At 44.2% G+C, this 19092-nt stretch overlaps 2 protein-coding genes across 7 annotated transcripts; one reads left to right on the forward strand and one right to left on the reverse strand.

Moving 5' to 3' along the window:
• The first annotated feature begins 662 nt into the window (after positions 1 to 662).
• LOC118406999 (cholinesterase 1-like) lies at positions 663 to 4124 on the forward strand. The gene is given in 6 exon segments (XM_035807443.1): positions 663 to 914; positions 1518 to 1697; positions 2020 to 2188; positions 2191 to 3077; positions 3480 to 3638; positions 3919 to 4124. Coding segments are annotated over 6 exon segments (1659 nt in total). The 5' UTR covers positions 663 to 678; the 3' UTR covers positions 3947 to 4124.
• Positions 4125 to 5238: 1114 nt separating this feature from the next.
• LOC118425290 (organic solute transporter subunit alpha-like) lies at positions 5239 to 17397 on the reverse strand. Of its 6 annotated transcripts, none has more exons than XM_035834129.1 (8): positions 17246 to 17397; positions 11983 to 12166; positions 10053 to 10213; positions 9147 to 9247; positions 7615 to 7770; positions 7034 to 7148; positions 6018 to 6282; positions 5239 to 5765 (listed from the first exon to the last, which is right to left on the reverse strand). In XM_035834129.1, the coding sequence occupies exons 2-8, from the start codon at positions 12104 to 12106 to the stop codon at positions 5602 to 5604; spliced, it is 1086 nt and encodes a 361-aa protein (XP_035690022.1). In that variant the 5' UTR covers positions 12107 to 12166; positions 17246 to 17397; the 3' UTR covers positions 5239 to 5601. The 6 variants fall into 6 exon arrangements, with proteins under 6 accessions (XP_035690022.1, XP_035689991.1, XP_035690029.1 ...); XM_035834098.1 differs by lacking the exon at positions 17246 to 17397 and adding an exon at positions 16986 to 17208; XM_035834136.1 differs by lacking the exon at positions 17246 to 17397 and adding an exon at positions 16986 to 17198 and having other exon boundaries at positions 9147 to 9220.
• Positions 17398 to 19092: the final 1695 nt, after the last annotated feature.

Genomic DNA, 19092 nt, shown 5'->3' on the forward strand with positions numbered 1-19092 from the left:
TATTTGTTGGATAGTGGTAAACGTGGCACCTCTACAACACTGAGCATATACATAGTTGCCAATTTGGTATTGATACTAGTCTACTGTCAATTTTACTACACTAGCACACTTTTAGCACACTTCTTGAATACAGGAATGAATACCTTGTTGGGTGTGATGCCATTTTTGTCACTTCAACTCTTGTTACTTCTATAGCGTGTATTTTGAAAATATAGCCATCTTTTTTTACCCATCTTGTTATTTCGCCCTAGTATCTCCTTTTTCGCAGTCTACAGGGGATGTCCTTCATAAAATTTACTTGCTGTGGCCATATATTCATACATTACATGCTCTCGCTCCCATGGCACCTATTGAATGACAAGGCCAAACACGTGACGACCCTCGTTCGGGTCCAAAGTCAAATTGATATCCAGCCAAATCACGCATGCCGGACCATTTGAGGAGTAGCTTAAATTTCAGGGTGCCGCGAGGAGGGTCACGGTGAGGAATTTCATTGGTTATCGTAGGTTTTGCATTGTTACAATGTGAGATATCTGCAGGTACTGTTGGAATGTACAATGTACCAGGCTACAAGCTCTAATTTAACCTTTCTGTAATCCAAATTAGTTTGTTTGTTTGTTTGTTTGACATGCCTTGCATCGTCATTTTCTCCGTACAACTAGGCCAGAGGGATCGGACATGGCCCATCACATCCTCATCACCGGCCTTGCTGCTCTGTTGACGTCGCTAGAAGTACAGACAGCGGCTGGTGTGACGACTCCGGCAGGGCGGGTAGCCGGGCTGGAGTTGGACGTGCTCGGGACGACAGTTCACGCCTTCCTGGGAATCCCGTTCGCACAGCCGCCAGTCGGAGAACGGCGGTTCAGACGGGCCGAGCCCATGGAGCCGTGGGACGGGATACACAACGCAACAAGGTGTTTGTCATTGGCTACATAATGATCATGACACTAGTATTCTACCAACTGAGAAGTGACCGTAATGTCAATGGTTTAGGGGGAGGTCACAGATCGTGCGACCGTCGTGCGATCGCTAATTTCGGGCATTTGGAGGACAAAAATGTACGTCTCCTGCAAAGTTCAACTGTCTTGGTACACAAAATGCTGTTTTAGATCATCAATGTCGGTGGTTTGTTCTTGGCTGTCACGGCCTGCTTGAGAATAATGGCATCAAGATCGTGCGACGATCGCACGATCGATGTGACCGCGCCCTTAATCAAATGATTTGGAGGCCATTTCCAAATCTAAATCTAAGAATACTGTAAATGCATTTAATTTCGCGGGGATTTAATTTCGCGGTCGCGGGAAAAGGGACTTTTCGCGGTGGATTTAATTTCGCGGTAGTACCATGTACTGTAGTCTGTTACTGCCATGGAAAAATGTTCACGGTTGTTTTAATTTCGCGGTGAACTGTCCACCGCGAAAACCGCGAGCATAAAACCACCACGAACATTTCTGCATTCACAGATGTGGTATCATTTCCTTAAAAAGATAAAATGACAATAATTTTGCTCTTCTCAGGAAGCCAAGTGCCTGCGTTCAGGATCTCGCCTTCTACGGAAGAGAAGATAGCATCTACAGCACCTGGACGCCAAACGGACCAATCAGCGAGGACTGCCTGTACCTGAACGTGTGGCAGCCGACTCCGGTCCCCACAGGAGCCGCCGTGTTGGTCTGGATTTATGGGGGAAGTTTTCAAGTGTAAGTTTAATTTTAAGACAGGAAAAGAGCTGTATATGTATAAGTTGGGTTGATACGACCGCTGGTTGCTTCGTTGTATTTGTCTGATATTATCTTGCAGTTTAATAGAGTCTTTTTTTTTAATGACATCGGTGCGTCTTTTTAAACATGTCAAGGACGTATCTAACGAAATTCCGTTGCCTACATGTGAACATGAATTAATATCAAAGGCCGCTAAGGCTTTCTGTTGCCAACATGTGGGCTATTTCAGTTGTTCACCAACCGATAAGCTAGCTAAATCTGTTTGGTAACCTTCCAGAATACTGGGTTAATGTCCTTTCAGTGGGTCTTCGGCGCTTGATCTGTACGATGGGAAGCACCTAGCAGCCGCGGAGAGAGTCGTCGTTGTGACCGTGAACTACCGAGTCAGCACGCTGGGGTTCCTATACGCTGGGACAGAGGGCGCTCCTGGAAACGTGGGGCTCACGGATCAGGCCATGGCTCTCATGTGGCCCGGGTGAGAGAAAACATCGCGTCATTTGGAGGCGACCCCGGCTTGGTGACACTTTTTGGTGAAAGCGCTGGCGGAATCAGTATCGGGTATCTTCAGATGTCTTCGGACGACAGAGACCTCTTCCATCGCAGCATCGTGCAGAGCGGAGCCGTGACGATGCCGTTTGGACGTGATTCCGCATCGGCTGCGTACAACAAAACAGTACGCTTTGCGGGAAGTGCTGGATGTCCTTCTGACAAAGGTACGGACGCTATCATCGCTTGTCTTAGGGATAAGGACGGACGGCACCTTGTGGACACATCTGTCTTGGGAGATATAGCATTCTTCCCTGTCATCGATGGAAGCTTCCTGATAGAAAACCCCGCAGATGCTCTCAAAGATGGCAACTTCAAGAACGTTGATATTCTGATTGGTTCTAACACAAATGAGGGACCTTTATTTTGGACTGAAGATCTTCCTGAATTCAGCAGCAACACTAACAGTATCATCACCAAGGAACAGTTCATCAAAGCAATCCGATTCTACTTTCCTAGATTGAACGAGTTCGCAGTGGATGCAGCTGTTTACCAGTACACCGCGTGGGCGCACCACGAAGAGGAGGCCATGTACCGGGATGCCTTTGACCTTCTCTATGGAGACCTCTTCGCATTTTGCCCCGATGTAATCACAGCGCGTGCTCACGTCCGACAGGGTGCGGCGACATACATGTACGAGTTTTCTCACCGAGCCTCGAACTCGGCATGGCCTGACTGGATGGGGGTGGTCCACGGCGCGGAGATGGAGTTCATGTTCGGCTGGCCCCAGGATGCAGCCCTGGGGTATACCGCGGAGGAAGTGGACCTGTCTCGTAGGATCATGCGTCACTGGGCAAATTTCGCTAGAACGGGGTATCCTGTCTTTTCAATTGAATTCTTCAAGACAAAGAATGTATGTGCAGTAGAAGCCAGTTAATTGCACAATGTATAACTGCACACTTCTGTAATTGCATGGAATCCCTAAGTCCCGTAGTGATGCGGTCCAGCTGAATAACTTCGCTTTGTTGCTCTATCCGGATAATTACACAAACTGTGCTGGCGAATGGGGAGTGCAATTAAACGGCTTCTACTGTATTCTTGAAACTAATTAAGATATTTTGTACGATGTGACGCATAGTTGTTAGAGAGACTGCTATGAGTAAAAAATTAAGCCTGTCGGTTATAGAATTCAAAATTTTGATACACGTGCATCATACATCCACACTTAACTGCACTACTAACATAGAATCCACTTTTCTCCGATCGTTTTCCTAGTAACCCTAACAACAACAACGAGACCACATGGGGCGCCTTTAACCAGACGGATGGCGGGTACACGGTGTTGGACACGCATGCGCCCCGCATGAAGACTGGTCCGAGGTTCGCCGCCTGTGATTTCTGGGAGCCACGTCAAACCGCTCATGGCAAAGACAGGTTTGTGCAATCACAATGACTTATACAGATTTCTGGATAAATGGATTTAGATATTTATTTTGCGTCTAGCATTACAATGAACACTCACGGCAAGTACATGGTAAATACATCCTTAGTACATGGAGATACATGCTTGGCATTAAAGGCCACGGTAGGCGGTTGCCATTGTGTTAACTTCTGTTCAGTAATGTTGCTGTTTAACGATGTAAATGTTTTTTATTGGGCAAGTTAATGAGGATGCCTATGTTCTACATTGTTACCTCTTAAATGTCTATTACAGATGTCCTGATGAAGGGTCAGTCCTGTGATCCTGTTACACAGTCTGACGCCCGTGCTGACAACAAAACTGCATTTTGGCTACTGAGTTTGAGTCTTTCTAATTTGATCGCTACGTACTTTTTCACCCTGTACTCCTAGTTTCTTTCAAACCAAGTAGCCTGTGCTGCTAACGTTACAATTACGTGTTCTATTTTCACAATACAATCATCTGTTATTTTGTGAACCAAGGGAAATGGGTGAAGACAAGAAGGGTCATTGGGGAGAGGGGATCGGATGGCTACTTTTGGGTCTAGAACTAACGTCACACAGAAAGTAGGGATGTTTTGTGGGTCAATAATGTGAGAACACAGTGACGGTGTTGTTTTGAGAACTTGTTACTACCAGCTGTCCACCCGGTGCTACTGCGACGTTATCAGCACTGAACATGCCGGACACGACGCGCCGAACGTACCGCCCGTCCTTTGTGAACATCTCCACGGTACCACCTACTCCATCTGACACGAGAACGTTTCCTGAACTGTCCGTACAGATATTGGCCACGTCTGTCTGACCCTCACCAATTTTGTCACCTCTAAAGCGAAAAAGGTGTTGTTATAGACATAGACACGTGTATCCCCCATGCTGTCGGACATGAACAGGTTTCCCTCCCGTCCCACAGCGACCCGGCCGGGTACTAGCATCTCCGGGCCCTGCTCCGTCCTAAACTTGCGAACGACCGTGCCGTTAAAATGCAAAAGCTTTACTTCCCCATAGTCTCCCCAGGACTCTGTTACCACGAGAATACTACGGAGTGTGTCCACCGCCATGCCTAGTAAAGTACTGTTGAAGAATGTTGCACGAAGCGTCGCTAGATGATGCCCCATTGCCGTGTACCGAACAATGAACCCTGTCAACAAGTCATCTTCCCCAATTACCCACAGGTGACCCTCCCCGTCGATAGAAATGTCATAGGGTTCCATCGTTCCGAAGTCTCGTATAAAATCGTATCGTCGTGCTGACTAAATCACCATCGGCCTAGCTATTTAAAACATTACCACGCAGATTAATTATACCACATGTGAAGATGAAGCACATAAGGGATAAGACCGCACCGTTGGTGCTTGCCTTTAGTTCTATTATGAATCGGATGTTGTTGTTTGCTCTTCCAACCCTGCCTACATGCCTATCAATTGTTCACAGAAACGTATGAACTGGACATGACAGAAACAATGATCTTTTATATACATGTATTTAATCTTCTGACCACAACATAGACAGTGATATCAGTGGTCATATTTCAAAACGCGCCAAAATGCACGATGACACAAGAAACATATATTCTGTTACGCATACCATTATCAACGTTTCTAATCCCCGAGTATACCTGGTTAGGAATCGTCTGCTGTTAATATATACATCATATAATGATGAAAACTAAATGTACTCTTTGTACTTTTTAGTGTCAATCATCAGTCTGAACAAGGAGGTTAAAAAAAGGATGGTCTGAATTACTTTAGTGAATTCATTAGCGGTGTATGATTTTGTGTTCAGTATTACGCTCAACCCTTCACAGGCGCACAGATGGTCTCCTGAGACTGCCATAGACTAGTATACACTGTTTATCCATATATCGGGAATATCCCAGTCGGTTAGAAAAGTATCTGTACAGTTCGGGGATGACAGAATGGCCACGCGGTGACACCCCCTATAGCGACGTGGTGTGTACGATCATGACCCGTTTTTCGTGAAAATGTTGGTCGGTGACGTCACAAGGATCCTCCAAGTCGTCCTCCGCGGGTTGGGTGAAGAGGCGGCGGGCGAGTAGGCCCAGCAGCAGCATCTCCAACACGGTCAGAACACTGCCTATTACTGTAGAAAACGGTCAAAATTAATACAAGGGATTAGGCCATTTTTCACAATTTTTCGCCCATTTGCGCAATTTGGCCAAATCGCAATTTCAGGCGACCAATTGGCGCATCAAAGATACCCGCTTAGCAAATGTACTGATTCAGGACACTCTGCAATCGACCCTTAACATGTTTCATCACACTAAATAGGAATACAGCAGACATTCAACCCGGAGATGCACACCCGGACATACACCCCTTCCACCTGCAGTACCTTTTTTCCGGTCCGGTCCAGTGAAGAGCGTGCCGGGACCACAGCCCTTTCCTCCTGGTATATTGACTAGCGACAGGACGACGAACTGCAGTCTGGAGAGCCCCATGATGAGCATGACCACGGCTAGCTTGGGGCGGAGTCTGAAGGCTGCCGCGTGCGGCATGTGTTGGGTGACGTTTCGACACACACACAGTATGCTGTACACGGCCATCAGGATACTGACCATTGGGACCGCCCGTAAAACTAGGCCGGTTGACGCCGTGTCCTGCAAGAAACGTAGACGCAAGTCAGTAAGCCCCCGTCACACATTCAGGACTTTGACAAGACTTAAGGTGCACTCTCACTGCACTTGCGTCAAGCTTGCGTCACTGCGGGGTTCGTTCACTGCTTCAGTGTTTTGTTATTTTCTTCGATTAATTATAATTTAGATATTGCGTAATACGTAAAAGTTAGTCTTAATCAGAAGACGACAAAACACACAGAAAGTAAGAAAATTAGTTCTTTATCTCAGAAATTCGTTGAGTATCTTTCGAACCCCGCAGCGACGCAAGCTTGACGAAAGTGCAGTAAGAGTGCACCTTTAGCTTCCGACCAGGATAGGTTGGGACTCCCCCCCCCCCCCCCGACTTGGGAGAAGCCTGGAATCCATCCTATTCTAGTTTCAGTTCGTTCCTTTGGTCACATCTAATCAGAATATGAGTATGACTTGCTCAACATTTCTTTCATGTCCAGTCGGCTGCAGGCGCAAACGACTTTTAAGACTTTTAATAGGCAACTTCGCCGATCAACGTACATCCAAGCATGAATGACCTTGCTCACGAGTACCTCCCAACCATGGTCTGGAGAACTTCAGGAGGCCATGTTAGTCCAGGTGAGACAGGGGCTAAAGGGGTCATGGTATATACACGAATACACCTGCCAGTATTTTACCATTTAACGTTTCGTAAGAGAAGTTCACAAGTTCCGACCCCAGCATTAGTGGTGCGAATTTCGAAAGATTGATAGATCCAACCCACTTGGTTGCGTCCCTGGACGCTTTGGTCTGTGTTGATGAGAGCGAAGATGTAAGACGTGACCGGGTACACCACCGTGAGCTGCAGCACGCCGAGATGGAACCTTCTCAGCAGAACCCTGCAGCACACACAAACACTAGTCTCCAAGCAGATGTGGGTAGAACGAAAGTCGTAACGTTTTTTGATCCGCTGTTTTTTCTTACAATATTTCCAGAGTCGAATACTGTCGGGAAAAAAACAGCAGATCAAAAACCACGACGACTTCTTACCCAAACATTACATAATGAGCTAAAACAAATTTAAACAACCGAATACATTATTTAATTAGTCAGACGTTTCATCTTATTCGCTATATATCTTTCATCAGCGACGGCGAGTGCTAACCTTCATCGACATACCCCATCATCTACACAAACACCGGAAACGTTTCCAAAGACATTGAAGACAACATGAAGAAAGCATTTTCGAAACTTGATATGAGAGGTCGAAAGATATGAAAGGTTGCATTCATTATGTATTAGCAATATCTTAAATTGAACAGGAATAATAAACGATTCAATCAAAATGGGGTCCGTGTGACTTGCATGTTGAGAGGTTTAGGGGGAAGGCAGACGCAGCAGCAGATTGGCAGGGTGTTCATCCGGATTTTGAGTCCACCGATGCTCTCTACGATTCCACGCTTCCCGCCGAGATAGTCCAGCATCAGGGTGAAGACCTGATATATAGCCAGGGACAGGTACCTGGTCAGAAAGAACCACATATGAATCACGGGAAGTGAATTCCAAATGACAAAAGAATTAGCCATGGGTAAAATCCCTACATCAGTAATTCTATCTTAAAGTCTACAGTGATTGCGTAATGTTTGCAGGGGCCAAATCGTGACGTTTTGGAAGAGCAGTAACCTTTCATAATTTACAAAACCAAGATGTCACAATGGTCGGGTTCGTCTGATTATTTTCTGTGTAAGATGTGCGTGACAAGAAACAGCATTCGGCAGATTTTATCCTGCCCATGGCATACATTCACACCGCCTACGTTCTTTCTCCGCCCAAGGAGGTTAAAATAAGAATCATGTGTATATCGTTTTCCATTTAGTCAGTTAAGGGGAGAAGGCCAACTCTGCCAGTGTTGACAACACCACTACGCTGTCGCTTGCCCAGGAGGTGTTGTATTCTACATTTTTAAGATGGTTACGATTCTGCCTCCTACAGTGTCAGTTTCCTCGAGTTTTGGCGCAGCGCCCGGCGCCCTTCTGTTGTCATAGGGCTTTTGTAGCGCTATCAACAGTGCTTTAACGGAATCCACGTTAGCTTTGCCAAGTCGGGCAAGCGTCACCGGGCTTTCTTCGCGTGTTCACAGTTGGCACACAGCAACAGGGTCGTTCCATGTTCGGTGTGTGGGTGGATGGGTGTGGGTTCCATGTAACTCTACTTATATTTGGTTGAGGTAGGGGAAGCTTGGAGTAAAATTAATTTTGCGGAAAGTCTTTTTGTGACATATAGAGAGGTATGTTGTAGGTCACTATTTCCTAGAAACCGGTTTCCGAAGAATTAAGGAAACCCTCAAAACGTGTGTGTGTGTGTGTGTGTGTGTGTGTGTGTGTGTGTGCGTATGTCCGTGTCTGTGTACCGGTTTCTGCAATTCCAAATATACACAACTAAATACATCGTTGCCATAAATCCTCAGAGCTGCTATCCAAGGCTATGTTAATTTCATATATTGATGACGTCCTCTGGGAACTCCAAAACTGATGCGAATAAAAACGATTGCCCAAAAAATAGTTGCTTTCATTATGAAATCTTGTGGCCAGGAAGCTTCAACAAATTACACGGAACATGGCACATCGGACGATAAATTCTTCATTTTCGTTCTTATTCTTTGACATTGGAATTTTTCGCATTCTACGACACTCGCATCCGTTTCCTTTTTTTTCAATCTACGGCGTGTATTTACTGATTTTGCAACTGCTTTGTACGATTTATAATATGGTTGAAAACTTTTTTTCGGAAACGGATAAAAAATGATGCGCACGCGGATGTCATCAATATGATCAAATCAACATGGTATAAGGAGTGACGGAATCTCTCTGTTTGCCCTGTTTGACTCCTGTACTCACCACGAGGCAGCGAAGTCGGCGACAGCGGAGGCCTGAGGGAACCACAGATTGGATGCTGAAGTCGTGCTGATCACCTGTACAGAGAAATCTGTCAAAATGGGCTGAGGTCGTCAGCAAAAAGAAATATAATTACATCCTTCGACTACAGATTTAACTCATGCTTCCAAGTCATTTTCCACCAATGATTCCACCTATTTTGATCACGATGGAAACGAAGCATATTTGCTGCAGAAAAAAAAAAGTTGTAAATGGATCGTTGTGTTCCCGCCAGTGGTTGGGAGCCCCAAGTGACTTAGTATTGTTCATTTCCACAATGCTACTAATGGCTTCAAATATCCATAATACACCCCCATATACATATATCATTGTGCAAAAATTTTGCACACATACCCTTCCTTTGACGTTTACTTGGGTGTATTTTGACCGGACAGTTTGATGCTCGCTATTCTAGGTAAGTGTGACGTTGTCATTAGAAGCACCGGTAGCTAGTGTAAAGCATAATACTAGTATCAAATTTCACCAATACAATGAAAAGATATAACAAACTTAAAAATAGTGTATAGAACACGATCTACCTACAACTCCAAATTTAAGACAGTACCTTCCCGCAACTTCCACTACAGGACCATAATAAGGCACCAGAGAGCTCTCATCATCAACTAACCACATGCCAAATATCGATGCGATCCACAGAGGCATTATTGATTTATACTGATTACTCACAGAAAATCATATCTTGCAACAAACCAGGCATAAAAAAATATCTTCGGCGAAGGTAATGACTGATTAGACCATATCTGCGCTTCGTCTGATTTGGACAAGGCGTGTTAATCGTGTTCTGAGGTTCAATGGAACTAACAATGGTAACACAGACAGGACTTGGCAGGATTATCTCAGTGCACTTACTGGATACACGGCTAGAATCTTAAGCATCTTGCTCCTGCGGCGTGCGAGGAACGGATTCCTGCAGAAGTACAGACATTCCTCCAGGTACACCAGCACCGTGACCAGGGACGCCAACGTCCCCCCAAACATCACCACAACCGCCGTCACGTCCGTGGACACTTCTGTAGCGGGAAGAGTAGACGGGCGCAGAGAGTGAGACATGAAAATGAAAGAATGTTCTCACAGTTATGTTCGTATAAAAAACATCAAATATAAGTCGCAACTACGTTTAAGTTTACCCTCGTTTTGTCTCACGCCACAACGTCTTAATCACGCCGCAACGTCTTATTAGCTGGATTGGTGAACAACGGACAGAAACATATGTTTGATTTACAAATGAAAAACATTGAGAACACTGAGATTGGTCTAATCCTTTGTCGGCAGTGAAATTCACTATTTTTGGCTCCTTTATTCAGCAGTAAGTATGATATTATCAAATGATACAACTTCGTCTAGAAGAAGTAAGGCATTCAATAATAAAGATCTTAAAGATTTTACTATCACAAACTGAATTTCTCACAAAACAGTATGGTTAGAAGTAACAGAATCTGATATCTTAGTCGTCGTGCGATCGTGAGAATATTCGTGGGATAGTCGCCCATGCGTCGTACATTACGGTAGAAAACCCAGCTGCCTTGTCCCTGAAAAGTCCGTTCGTTCTCATCACAGCCTGCTTGAAAATTTGGTGCCATGAACATCGCATGTCATGACCTACGGCAAATGTGACTGCACCGTAAAGAAACAGTCAAGGAAAGCATCATGAAGTAAATGACTGCAAATGACAAGTTGCGATGCTTGTTGTGTAATCAGACGAATCGTCAAGAGGGTTCAGGCTGTGAGCCTCCAACAGTTGGCGATCAACGTGTCCGTGGGGAGGTCGACGGTAATACTCGTATGGTGAAAAGGGCTTTCCACACGGCTTGTCATACTTTCGTCAGAAATAAAAGAATTAACTTGACCTTCAGTGGGCCCTGGAGTAATCCTAACTACTGTGAAGTCGGCAAACAGATTTTTTCTGTCTGCATCTTTCCCGTAGATCATTTCTGCTCCCGATTCTGTTTCCAATCTAAACGTTGAGTGGGGTTACCTGGTTGCCTAAGTGCGTTTCGGAAGCACTACATTCCTCGGGATTAAAAACCGAACATTTCCTCGGAGGGGGGCATTTAATCATCGCTATATAATAAGTACTTGCAATCCCTTGATTACTTCCAGCGTAACAGCATCAAGAATCTTATGTTCAGCCAAGCAACCAAGGAGATTGGTCAAAGGGAGAAATCCCCTTGGAAAATTACCCACTGAGAAAATTACAGTCCTGTGCTTTTGTGTTGTATTAAAGACGTGCATGTCGGCTGACGGCAACCGTTGAACTGGATGTGTCGAAGTGTGAACAGGAGAATAACGAGCTGGACTGGAGAGACAGGCCACGCCGTGACTGTTTTCCCTAACAGACTGCTCAGACTCCGCCATGTCTTCGCTCTGGAACCTTTTATTCATGGGTTGCTGAGACACCCTGGCTTTATGCCGACCGGAGAAGATTGCAAAGTGCCAGGGACGTTGCATGAACTTTACATATAGAAGAATATTGCAATATGGGTCTCCGTGGGGTACACGAGAAATCGTTAAACTAAGATAAAGGTTCTTGCTAAAAAGAGACTGACATGAACCTAACACGCATTCTTCCACGATCCTTCTCGCATCCATATCTTTCATAGGAGGTTTTGTATCCTTTCCTTAAGCAGTGAAATATAAGATAACATAGTGACATGAATTCCTACAAAATAGAGTTGACTGAAATTTGTGTGTGTGTGTGTGTGAGTGTGTGTGTGTGTGTGTACGTACGTACATGCTCATTATCCCCAATATCGTATTCACGCAAGAAATAAGCACTTACGTTCCAGCCTGTCTGCGAAGTTGGGGAAGCGGGCTGTGCAGTTGAGCGGCATCTCTGCCGCGCTGGAGTGGTTCCGGGTCAGGATGAGAGTGCTTAACGTCATCAGCCGGCTACCTTGGAACATGCAGAGCGAACCACGTGACAGTAGAGAGCTCCTGTGGGGGTCACCTTCTCACCATGTCACCTGTGAGGAAGGAAGAACAACACGAAGGCAAGTTATGCCCGGCGATAAGCGCATGCCGCACGCAACGGCCACGTGAATCGACCTGTCAGCTGCCCGTATGAAAAAAGACAAGGCACAGGTACTAGGTTCAAGGATGGAGTAGAAGGTGAACGCAGGATCACACAGGGTTCAAGCGGCAGGTCATCTATGCTGATAACCTTGTACGACCTTGGTTGACCCCTCCCCTTCATTACTCTTTCCTCTTGGAGGAAACTCAAGACGCCGCGAGCGTAACCACCACAAAACTGCATCTTAAAATATTATAAGCCAATGGGAGTATTCCCCAGACGTTTGTATGCACGTCGCTTTCGACGATTAGAATCAGATTATCAAGGGGATTTCACACTTACCGAACCATTGGCAACAACGATTAAAGCGACTGGTAGCTAATTGGAACTAGCATTGACAAGACAAATCCACCTCTCATCCCTACTGTAACGTATTCCTGCGTTTCTGAAAAGAACAGAGGAGCTGCCTGACCTAACTATTCCATCTTCAACATCGTACCTTACCAGCACATGTAGTTCACTACTCGTTGGCCTCCCATGTACACTGATGATAAGCACAGCAAATAACGTGTATGTAATAACTGGGCGGCACGATAAGTCTACACGTGATCGAAGTATGATATTCACGTGCACGTAACGCCTCTACATGCCAAGGTCCACCAGTGCTGACGTGTGTCTCATTTTCCAGGCTTCCGATCCAAGCCTCCTGATGAGGCACAATGAAACGGAATGCACTGGGATAAAGGTCAGAGTTCAGCCACAAGAGGAAGCAAATCAATAGACAGTTTCAGCTGCTCGCCTGCCTTCTTCAAATGCGATCCTAGCTTGTGGTGTTAAAAATGAGAGGTTACTAATAGTAACGAGATGCCCGTAATACTGTTGTGATGCAACAGCTGTGATAATTTCAATAATGACAAAGATACCTTGTTAACAAACCGGCGACAAACTCTGTCAAGCATTCGGAATGTGGTCCTATTACAGCTGAGGTTTGAGTCCTAGCTTCTATATTAGCTTATCATAAAGTCCGATTACTGTCTGTGAGCAATGTTTATTTTGTGACCTACACACGCTGTGATTCTGTACAGTTCTTAATACAGCAAAATGAGCAAATCTTCAGATACAAGTGGGGATACAGTGTAGCTATGTGACAGATAAACTGGGTCTAGTTACAATACGATGGGGGACTAAATGTGCACTACAGGCTATACAAGCTACAGAGAGACTGGTTGACATGTTCACCTACCTGAGTTCAGGGTCACGAACTGACTGATCAGTCCACTGAGGAGACAATAGCTACTCTCCCGGGCGCTAGCCAATCAGGTGACTATGGCTACTCTAGCTGGCCAATAAGGGCTTACCTATTCAGCTAATTTATATAATCACACCTCCAAAATATGGTCTAATCCAAATAATGCTCTAATTACATCACATAGCGCAGATTACGGTCGGTGCAATCTTGTCAATTTGAGAATCTATCCGCGGAGGAAAGAATGGTTAAAGTCTAGTCGACAAGTCTGCGTCCCAAAACAAATGTGTGATTGTTTCCACATTTGGCGAAGGGTAGGCATGTGTGGTCTGGCCACCTGTTATCTTAACATACATATATTATCATTGATATCACCAATCGATCAATCAAACCTTTATTTAGCCCGGATAGCCTTGTTGGCCTTAGCCGCTCTTCCGTTAATTGTAGTGTTATTGGTCTTGCCGAAAATACATGTCCGTACCAATTCATTGTTTTTAATCTGCTCTACTCCATTCTACAGAGGACATTAATATGCATGATGTTTACCTATTAAATGTTTGTTTGTTAAATACGGAACATGCACAACCTTCAGCATCTGTGTTTTGTCTCCAGAATTCTAGGCCACATATTGTGGCAAATTTGAAATGTGTATCTTAAAGTGTTGTTGGTTTGACGTTGTACATTTTTGTAATGGAGGAGTTCTAACTTCGACAAGAGGTTTGTTTACATTGGTCTGTCTGATTGAGGTCTCCTCATCTCCAAGCAGATGTTAGGAGGCTATATCGTTACAATTTCCTAGCTGTCCGTTTCTCTGACTCGTGACAGAAGCAGGTAGCACGAAAGCCGTAATTGGCCTACAACATCTGCTTAGTTCACCGACAAGGGAGACACGTGTGTACAGCTATGTAATGTATTTGTGTTGCCAAAAATATAATGTATGCAAATACGATATTTGACATATCAATACATGTGACCTCCTTCGGTCAGTTGAGTGGTAAATCACAACTATCAATATAACGTTAACGTTATATATTTGATCAATATATGAAGTGTAGAAAATCAAAAGGTGAAACCAGGCTTTTGTAGAGTTTTCAGTCTACCGCACATGAAAAACAATTGTCAGTGCTAGATCTTAAGCTACGTCAGGTTTTTTCTTCCATAATTTGGAAGCCTCAATCCTGGCTATAATGATTATTCAAGGTCCGTCCGCACTTTACACAAAGGGAATACTGAGTTCCTCTTGGAACAAAGAAGTACAGACTGCCCTATCCATCTGTATTTTCAGCACAGTCTTACCTCTGTAACATGACCTTACATGAAGTGTGAGCAGAATAAAACCTCACTGCAACAGATGTCTGTAAGTATAAGTCCGTCGTCTGTTAACCAACTGTTTTACATTGAGTAACGTTACGTCGACACCACAAAGAACTGTAACCATATTAGAAACGTTACAAAAGGGTGAAAGTGTCTGATGCTTGGTTGGTGGGTTCCATGCGTTTCAAACGGACAGTACCTTGAATAATCGTGGCCAAACACAAACACACACAGAACTTCTAATGTTACTGTTATTGTTACATGAAGCTTCTTGGAAGGACCCAAACATATTGTTTCCCAATTGATTGTTCTCAAGTCTAATAACTAAGTTTTAGCCGACTTTAATTGGTCGAATGAATTATACAAGCTTCAGTGGCTTACAACAATGGGGTTTTATGCTCTGAAACCTTTAGAAATTAGAGCAAAGACCAGAAACGGCAAAGTAGCTACACTACATTTGTATTCAGCCCTGAGCATAGTATGCTAGACCTGGCATGCATGAAAGTTCTATTTTACCATAGCAGAAACCACCCCACTTGTGGATTTGCAGACTGGATTTAGAATGGTGAATTTTGACTGCTGCATCAAAATGACCCGGAGGCGACAATTGCTCAAAACGACAGAGAATATTACTCCAAACATCATACATGGCCCATCATTTTGTACCGCACAATGTATTATCATAATAGCATGCAGCCGTGAGATTATAGTAGGTTAACAAAAAGAAATTTGAATAAAAATAAAAAAAAATGTTCTGTTCTGTTCTGTTAGTTAGAGTCAACAGACTGATCGCTCTGTTTGGATAATGAAATGTATGAATCTATAGTAGAAAATCTGAAATGCAAGGAGAGGTAAGATAGATTAATCCGCTATAAAGGTGAGTGGGTACAGGTGCCATCATTGATGTAAAAATTATATCGACTTACCCTTAATACCACTGGCAAGTGAAAGGCCGTGGGGAAATATCACTAGGTCAGTAACTACAGTTCTGCACAATGAAAAGCGGCCTACGGGCCGATTTGAGTTTCTCATGAATAAATAAAGATGCAAACAAACAAACCAACAAACAAACAATTAGACTGATATACAATCAGAGGTCCCAACTTTCACTCGTGACTTAATTACTCTCAACCCCCGAAGAGCTACGTGTCACAGTTATCTACCACTCTAAAGTCACAACCGCACTAGCATGTCCAGAACACGAGGTATCAAAACCGGTGTCTGAGGAGATTTTTGGGGTGTTTTTATCTTAGAAAGCTGTCGAAGGCTCAAAAATCGAATTGTTTCTTCAGACTTGCCAACGGCTACCAATATTTCAAATCTATAACGTTAATAATATAAAAATTCACCCACCACTTTTCGAGTTATATCGTTAACCTATACAAACAGACAACACACACCCGAAAACATAATATTTCTAACGAAGGAAATAATGAGGCAACACATAAGGGGGAAAAGTCCAGCCATGGAAGCTTGCTATGATGGAGGTGACAGCATGCAACAGTTTGACGGGCGTGACCTAACGGCGATATGTGAGATTCCGTACCCTATGACACAGTTGGACCGTAGTAACGTAACGTTAACTGACCGAAGAGAAATAAGGAGTTCAAGAGGAGCAGTTTCAACTGGAACGAGACCCCTGCCAGTAGTAACCGAAGAACTCTACCCTACACTACTCTAAACACGAACATCCTGTCAACCTTCCCCTGATTCAGTGAGGCAAGCAAGGAGCAATCTATCCTGGCGTGCCTGCAAAAACGGTCATTAAGCGTTTTAAACATTGATTGAATAAGCTTTGGGAGGGCAAAAATTTGAAGGAAAAAAACGAAGCACAAGACAAGTTGCAAAGCCTGCCAATATGTCAAACCTGAGGATAAATGAGGAGGCGAAAGGTGAGATATCCGGGTGAAATTTATTTTCCGCTCACAGGCCTACGAAGGCGCTGAAAATGTGCAATGACACAATTCCTGGCAAATGACAGACTCTGTCCACTGTGAATACAATGACTATTTCCTCATTTCTCTTCTAGTATATAGAAAGCCAACGACACTGTGACCTTCGTGACCAGTTTCGCCGATATGACTCATGTCATCCCCTGTCAAACCTGATCGCCGCCGGCATAGCGCATTCTGCCCCCGTAACAGACTAGCGCTTCAAGCCAAACTCGATTTTTGCTGCATCTTTAAAGATCATATCATTAACTCCCACTTACCTTTTACACACCGCTGGCCTCTCTGACAAGATCTTGATCCTGTCAAAGGTCGGCGTAGGTTTATTGCCATAGCCTGGCTTGTCACCAGCTAGTAGCCAATAGTACCACAAGTAGATCTTATTTTTAGAGAATATGACCCATTTGCCCATTAAGGCCGAATAAAAGTAGATTTATGATCAATTGAATTTGTGACAGTTTTTCACCCAAAATTATACATCGTCATGGACCACCTGATTGAAGACTGCGTCGTGTCAACTCACGTCTTGTCTTTTTCTGTTTTGAAATATGCTCCAGCACTTCGATGTGGCGAGTTCACTCCAATTAAACCAGCGAGACCTGCGTCACTTATACCGCCTGTAGCCTGGATACCAGCACTGTTAGCTCCCCCCACCAGCTGATCGGTAACCCTACCAGCACAGAGCCGACTATTCCTGAAGCCTGGTACAGCTAACAGTGCTGGCTGACATCCAGGCTATCTGGCCACGACCCATGCCTGCAATTCCGGGGTTATCTCCGGTTACAGGAAAAGTGGGGCAAAGGTAAAGAACAAGGAAATGTTTTGGTAATCTCTGGCTGGAAACGGGGAAATATCGTTCGCTGTGCCATATGAAAATAACCATGACCAGAGGCTTTTGTAAACAAAGTGTGAGGTACGATGACACAACCTTAACTCTCCTACAATTTATATACATGGATGATGGATATATCCTGCCAAGTTTCCCCTGATTTAGTGAGGCCATGCCGAAGAAGCAAGCGAAGGAGACCCTTACTCAGCGATCTGTCGCTCGGGTGTTCCTGCAAAGGAACAAGGAAATGTTTCACCCAATGCAGCATTAGTATCAATAACCATGACCATCGACCTGTAAACAAAATGTGCAATATGGTGTCATTTCCAATGTAAGTTTTTGATCTAACGTTATTACTCTATTGATTGCGTTACCATTGTTAAGTTAACGTTACTACTAACTTACTAGTATTTTCTCACATTCCCGGAGGCGCTAGTGAATAACGCGGAAGCAAGCCGTTGTAAAGTCCCCTTGTTTCCGGTAGCCTACTAGAGGAAAGCTATCTCGTATCTGGGACTTTCGAAGCTTCGTGATGATCAAGCGTCACAGAAACAAATCTCCACAAATGGACTGTCAACAAACTTCCATTACAACTAGAGCGAACCACTTAACGCATTCCTCGGTTCGTCGGGAAGTTGGACAAAACAGTGGCTGACAAAAGTGGATGAGAAGTGCTCTACGATTTCAAATCGTTCTACCGACACAACAAAAGTCGCATTCATACGCTATGAATATCGTTGTACAGTGTAATAAGGTGTCTTCAACTTATGATGTAACGTTTGTTAACCTTTATCCGAGGGGTAACGGATATTCGTTATATTTAAAATCAAGGTATTCAATGATATTAAGTCGACGGACGGTGGTTTCAAATTACAATACTTTGGATTTGAAACTACCGTCTGTCGACTTGGTATCGCTACATACATTTCAATTACAACAGATATAAGATACCCCGCGGATAAAAGTGAACTAGCGTTAGAAACATGACACAAAAACAGTGACTTTGTTTTTATGCTTTGATCGCTCAGATACTACAATGCAAACGTTACCTGTGTCTCAGCCAAAGCAATGATACGTAATAAACTGTCACACCGTCGGATCAAGTTCCTGTAAAACGCGGTTGAATAGGTTTAAATGACCCACCATACTACATATATTTCACTCTCATATCATCATATAGCAATTTGGAAATGCCCTTAGATGTGCTTCAAGAACGCTGTGCTGCGGTGACGAGTGCTGCTCATGCTGTTCTGTGATTCTCGAGGCCTCGGCCATTCAAGGTTTGAACAAATCAACGTGTTCTGAATTAAAACCTAAGCTTCTTCAACTTTAGGGTTATCTATTGCCACTCGGAACAAAGATCTGACTTTGAATAGTCTACTGTCGGCCACATGCTAAGCTAAAGCGTATAACCTAACATTATTGTGCTTTATGAATATATGAAGTTTATTGCATATTATCATATAGCCAGGCGCCGCGGACCAATCAGAAGGCCCCGTTCCACGTTGGTTATGACGCCGTAACACGTAGATTCAGGCCAG

The sequence above is a fragment of the Branchiostoma floridae genome, chromosome 1 (genome assembly GCF_000003815.2).
Source record: "Branchiostoma floridae strain S238N-H82 chromosome 1, Bfl_VNyyK, whole genome shotgun sequence".
NCBI classification, from domain to species: domain Eukaryota; kingdom Metazoa; phylum Chordata; class Leptocardii; order Amphioxiformes; family Branchiostomatidae; genus Branchiostoma; species Branchiostoma floridae.

What these genes read in the sequence shown, in the direction of transcription:
- LOC118425290 (XM_035834129.1), bottom strand. Translation starts at nt 12,106, where the DNA reads ATGTTCCAAGGTAGCCGGCTGATGACGTTAAGCACTCTCATCCTGACC. An exon ending in GCCGACTTCGCTGCCTCGTG is followed by an intron (nt 7,771 to 9,146) that starts GTGAGTACAGGA and finishes CTTTCTGACCAG; the next exon opens with GTACCTGTCCCTGGCTATAT. An exon ending in CCCCCTAAACCTCTCAACAT is followed by an intron (nt 7,149 to 7,614) that starts GCAAGTCACACG and finishes TGTGTGCTGCAG; the next exon opens with GGTTCTGCTGAGAAGGTTCC.